The sequence below is a fragment of the Morone saxatilis genome, unplaced genomic scaffold (genome assembly GCF_004916995.1).
Source record: "Morone saxatilis isolate NCDOM2014 unplaced genomic scaffold, NCSU_SB_2.0 Contig5, whole genome shotgun sequence".
NCBI classification, from domain to species: Eukaryota; Metazoa; Chordata; class Actinopteri; family Moronidae; genus Morone; species Morone saxatilis.
This window is the reverse complement of record NW_023340095.1, coordinates 24,940,082-24,945,853: the sequence shown is the minus strand read 5'-3', so window position 1 is coordinate 24,945,853 and position 5,772 is coordinate 24,940,082. Positions and strand designations below refer to the sequence as shown.

The 5,772-nt window shown below is 42.6% G+C and overlaps 1 protein-coding gene across 4 annotated transcripts in view; it reads right to left on the bottom strand.

Annotated features, from left to right (window-relative positions):
- Positions 1 to 238: 238 nt before the first annotated feature.
- slc35a5 (solute carrier family 35 member A5) overlaps positions 239 to 5,772 on the bottom strand; it is a 7,456-nt gene continuing 1,922 nt past the window's right edge. For 2 of the 4 annotated variants that reach the window (XM_035676434.1, XM_035676431.1), the window contains exons 2-10: positions 5,516 to 5,672; positions 5,257 to 5,355; positions 5,044 to 5,177; positions 4,731 to 4,798; positions 4,219 to 4,407; positions 3,285 to 3,485; positions 3,059 to 3,186; positions 1,738 to 2,006; positions 239 to 998 (exon numbers count right to left, since the gene is read on the bottom strand). In XM_035676434.1, coding sequence (XP_035532327.1) covers positions 930 to 998; positions 1,738 to 2,006; positions 3,059 to 3,186; positions 3,285 to 3,485; positions 4,219 to 4,407; positions 4,731 to 4,798; positions 5,044 to 5,177; positions 5,257 to 5,355; positions 5,516 to 5,642 — 1,284 coding nt within the window. In that variant the 5' untranslated portion in view covers positions 5,643 to 5,672 and the 3' untranslated portion in view covers positions 239 to 929. Of the gene's footprint in view, positions 999 to 1,737; positions 2,007 to 3,058; positions 3,187 to 3,284; positions 3,486 to 4,218; positions 4,408 to 4,730; positions 4,799 to 5,043; positions 5,178 to 5,256; positions 5,394 to 5,515; positions 5,676 to 5,772 lie in introns of those variants that run through there. The other 2 variants (XM_035676432.1, XM_035676435.1) reach the window with 2 other exon arrangements.

Genomic DNA, 5,772 nt, shown 5'->3' with positions numbered 1-5,772 from the left:
TGTGAAAAAATCAGCTTTCTCTGGCTCCTCCTAGTGTTCCTAATGGGATTTGTAAGAATCCACTGGGCCTGAACAAAAACAACCAATCAGAGCGGCGAAAGATAGTTGAGTCAATCAATCAAACAACTATTTTCAAACCACCAACCCAAAGCGTCTTTCTTTCTTGACTCTGATTGGTTGGTTGTGGATTTATTTTTACAAATCCCATTAGGAGCAGTAGGAGGAGCCAGAGGAACCTGATTGTTACACAGATTATCTGTCTCATGTACTACTGTCAGGATATAGGTTTTCAGTGAATATGACAAGAAGAATATTTTTATAAAAGTTACCTACTGCAGCTTCAAAAAAGGGATATGTTCATTTTTGAAGCCGTAGTTTGTGACTTTGTACTGGACTGTATTGCGCAAGTTTTCCACATTGTTTAAATATTGACCATATTGAATAAACACTTATTTTACACAGCGCCAACAACAGTTAAAAATAGTGTAAAGCCGTACAATCATAAGACTGTATGAAATGTGATCTGTAAGCTTATCAATCACCTGCAAGCAGTCAAATAGTGGCACACAGTCAGAGTTTTTAGAGGAAATAAAGTATCCATAACAGACCCTTACTGATCGCACATCAGGGGTTGTGACAGTTATTTCTCAGCACATATACTGATGTATTACTGGGGGTTCTTCCACTAGACTAATTGACAGCACTCTTAAACAGACAGGCACATTTCAAAATATACACAATAGCCTTAGTTATCACAAATGTTCAACAGAGTTCATCACACTGTCCATTCAACACTATCATTCACTGTTCACCCGCTGATTCATTCAAGTAAATGCTTGACCTGCTGCCACGTCCAGGGCTACAAGTCTATAGTGCAGCGGCAGTGAAGAAGGAAAATCTTCTGCCCCGGTTTGAGCCGTAAGTCAGTACTACAAGGACTCTTCCTCAGATTCACTGTCTGTGTTGGGCTTTGTCAGGAGCTCCAGCTCCTCACCGTCCTACGACAGAAAACATAAAGCAAATTAGAATGCGTGCACAAGTGGTGGAATCCAGTGGACAAACCTACACGCACAAAGGTATTTCTAACATTAACAACTTAGTATCATCACCAAACGGCAGCTTTCTCAGGGTTTCTGCAGACCATTATGAATGCAATTTAAAACCAATTTCACATCCATACTATTGACATCAATTTCCAGGTATTTCTATGACTGGAAAACTAAAACTGATTAAATGTGACTTTTAAAACTTGAACTTGATCAATACAAATTTTCCCCCAAAGCACATTCAAAAGCGAGACTGAAGTAATGCAGTTCTATAAAAGTAATGTAACATAACCATCATTTTAAAGACCTGTCAAAATCAAATTTAGATGTTTTAAGGCCTAAACCTCATGGATCACGGTCCTGTAAACAACCTCAAAGTCCTGCTGACTCCAGGACAGTGTCTTCATAAGGCCCTCACAGAGATCTCCTGTTTAATAGCTTCCTCTTTCAATATCCAATAGACTACACTGACCTAATGAAATTAAGTGAGGTATGGCACCAGCCCAAGTCTGAATGTTGTTTCCTCCAGCGCTGAAGAAATCACATTACAGACAAATTAGAGCCAAGTTTCCTACAGAGATCTTGGTATGTGTATGGGAGGAGAGGACGGGGCTTAACATGGGGGTTCGGTGAGTGTGGGCTCCTGTGCATGACCAGTGTAGGTTTGTGGGTTTTGCGGTTTGCTCCCTACCCCTCTGGACCTTTCGAACACCTCTCCGTTGATGACCCGCAGTTTTTCCTGCTGCAGGCTGTATTCCAGGTCCTTGGGCCGGCTGGCGTTGTAGATAAAGATGGCCAGCAGGACCATGGGAGCCTGGAGGAAGAAGTCCAGTGAAGGGCGGAAGTCGAAGAGGAAGAGGGAGAGGGCAGTGACCAGAACGGTGGTGATCTGGCCCGTCAGCACGTGGAACATGTTGTCTCTGAATTTCAAGATGAAGGCCACAGATAAACCCAGGGCAGCTGGAAGACAGACGAGAGGTTTTCAATTGCACACTTTCAATTTTTTATCTTGTTTATATACTCACAGGCAAGTTGGCAAGTCTTAATGGTGTTTATTGATTATATTAACTCAGCGCTTTTATTTGGAGACAGTTATCCAGTCACTGTCCATACCATATGCACAACAACTAAAAATGCCTGCTAGATAGATACTTTATTAATCCTGAGGGAAATTCAAGAAATTAATCGATTTAATCAATTTATCGGCCAGCTCTACCGTTTGTTTTTTTTGACAGCTGATGTCAAACTCAGGCATTTATGCTGCTGCAACAAGAAGGAGTCATGGCGGAGAGAAACAGTATGAAGTGTGGCTTCATTTCACACCAGCAACATCTTTCTAAGCAACAGGGGCTTAAATTCCAAGAAAGTTGGTTTCTTATGACAATGAAGACAATCCTTCCATATCCCTAACCATGATCATTATCTTACCCCAACCTTAAAGGAGTAGTTAGACATTTTGGTAAATATGTAGGGCTGTAGTGAATAGTTTGAAGCTTTATACTATGGGCTGAGCTACTCATGCACACAGGTAGGCAGAGCAGAGCAGGGAAACAGCAGACAGGATGAAGCCCTTTGGTTGCGTTCACACAAAATCCTTCCCACAGATTTCTGCAGAGGTGTGTTTATTTGTGCTTTAGAACGTAACCGATAACAATTTATTCCTCTGATTCACAGCTTTGTTTTTTTTAACGCCGCTCCATCTCTTCCTTCATTCTCGACCAACAGCAAAGAAGAGGAAAGGACGGAAGCAAGGGGAAACAGCTAATAGTTTCATATTTAACAGACAGGGGAGTGGTGTCAACCCTGTTGTCTATCTCTCCGCAAGAAAGCGAATAAGTATATTTGCTAAAGTTTTGTACTAGTCCTTTAATGGAGTAGTTTTAGTTTCCTAAACTAATCACAGGGGCATTCGATCACAAAACACTGATATCGGTTGTTTTAGACGACACCGACAAATCAGCTATTTTGTCATTTAGGTATGTGAGGCCGTTACTTGTCCACTGTTAACTCACCAGTGACCAGCACCAGACCCAGGGAATACATGTTATGTCCATGGAGGAGGCCACAGTGCATGGTGAGGCCTCGTGCCTCACTGCCGAGCCCGAGGGTCAGACCATTAAACACCACACCAAATGCATACCTGCAAAATCACGCAGCAAAAGACAAAGATTAGAGTGGAAGAATTTAATCTAGTCACATGTCTTCTGTCTTCTTATTTTCCCCATAAGTCGCTCTCACAATTTACTGTTCTGGATGAAGATGCTCTCTGTGAGCTGGTCTCCCTCTTTGAGGATCTTCTCATTGTAGATGTTGGCCATGGCGGAGATGAAGCACTGGAGCAGGAGCAGGATGTGACCCACACCTAGAGATTGAAGCTTCCCCACTACCCTGTCCCTCCAGGCCTGCCCGGGCAGGGACGACGCCCATGATTCACTGGCACTGTGTTGAAAAGATAAGAATAACAACATAACGGACTGGAATTTGTTCCAAAATGAACCAGAAAACATGCTGTAAAAGTCTCACTGCAGCATGGACAATTATTTTGTACAAGGGGTCTATAGGACTATATTTCCTTTAAACTGCAGAAGGGGATCTCTATTGATTTTACACATCAACAGAGCCAAAGTGTCAGTATTCGACGACCTCTGAATGAGACTTAACAATCAACTATCTTTCTCAGCTCTGACTGGTTGTTTTCATTCAGTTGTGGTGGATTCGTGCAAATACCATTAGGGGCACAAGAAGACCTTTTCCACCAACTTGAACTTAGTGCTAGTTCTAGGCTGGTCCTAGTGCCGGTTCAACTTGAGAACCTTCTAAGAACCTGTTTGGTTTTCCAGAGAGTCACCATAGAGCCACGTCACTGTATAAGCCTCCCATGATACCTATTGTTATGGTTACGCTAGCTGGCCAACTAGGTAGTTGTTGGTCAGCCAACATTACCCAAGCAAGCAGTTCTTGGTTCTAAACCATTAAAAATGTTGGTGCTGTGCTAGAACCAGTTCTTAGGCACCGGCTCTAAACCAGCCCTTAAATTGTTTTTTTTCACAGATTATCTGTCTCATGTACTACTGTCAGGATACAGTGAAAGTTTAAGCAAATATGACAAAAAGTAAATTTTCTAAAAGTTACCAACTGCAGCTTTAATTTATTTGTGCAATTATCATGCTACCTGCTGTTCCTCATCTGCTCCAGGAGCTGTGTGTAGAGCAGGCAGGAGTTGGAGGGGGCGGAGAAGTGGTTTGAGTGCAGTCCTGGCACAGCTATGGCATTTTGGTTGCCCCCCGATCCTGTTGTCAAGGAAACAATGGACAGGAAGAGGACAACTAATGCTGCCCACTGAACCCAGGAAAGGCGCCTCCTGTGAGAAACCAAAATTGGATTTTTATTTGCAGTTGACATGAGCTGTATGTGTGTATGAAATTAGTATTTCACTCAACTTAATTGTGATTTTGCTTTACTATAGCATTGGAACAAGTGCAGTACATTAAGTATTATTATTTTGTTAAAATGGAATACATTACTTCTAAACAAGCCACACAAAAAGGTAAAAGGGACTGGAAAAGCAACACAAAAACAGTGAGAAAAATTCAACAACTCTTATCTACAGTCACACTCCCAAAAACATACAAACTATTATACTGAGGAACAGAACATTACAGAGTTGTCAATCGAGCCACTTACTTCAGAACAATTCTGAAGAGTACAGCTGTGGTCAAGATGACAAAGTTGGAAAACAACACCGCCATGGCCTGTGGATAAGAGGAGGAACAGCTGCTTAAGAGATAAAACAGCAGTCATAGCAGGACAGAACATTTGGTAAAAGCTGGCATTGATATGAGTTCGGTAGAATCTACATTTAGATATCCACTGAATTCCCCAACAGGGTCTTAAAAGCTACAAAAGGGGTGTGGTTTGTATGTTAAGGGGGATCATCCAGTGGCCCTAGTGTAAAGCTAGTACACTAAATGTTTACTTCAGGTAAATATTAACTAACAGGCTGCAGGTAAGTCATCACATAGAAGATGATGAGGTTGTCCAGAAAGTAGAGGAAAGCGGGGACAGCCCACTTCAGGGAGCTGAGGAAGGAAGAGCTGGAGGAGCAGCCCAGCTCTCTGCATGATCTTCCCTCTGAAGAAAGAGAGAAAAAGATGGCATTAAGAACACGTTTTCCACCACACAGACACACAGCTGTGAGTTCAATGATTACCTCGGACTATGACCCTGACTGACATAACCAGACAGAAGAGCAGTTTAAGCGCCTCAGCGAGTAGATTGACGGACGCAGGGAGGAAGTCATACTTGTTCTCTGCAAATTGACCACACACACACACAAAGATGCAAACACTGGAATACACAGAAAGACATAAAAAACACTTTATGACATGCCTTTCAAATGTGTGCTGACTTGACACATCATATTATCTCTGTTGGAAACAAAAAGTAACATTTGTCTCATTGTCAGTCACCAGCATTGGCAGAGAACTTGAGCAGCAGGATACGACTGGTCCCCAAGGTGACGAAGCCCAGGCCGAGGGCCAAAGTGTAGGCCGACGAGCGTGAGCACAGTCTGGGGCAGGATTTGCAGCACACCATGGCTATGACAGGAACTGGGTGTTGTCAAACCTGCTGGCGCACATAGAAGCACAGATTGCTTTTTCTTCTTAGACTTGGAAACTCAGTAGCTTCATTGCACTTTACTAAAAATGGTAAATGGACCTGTACT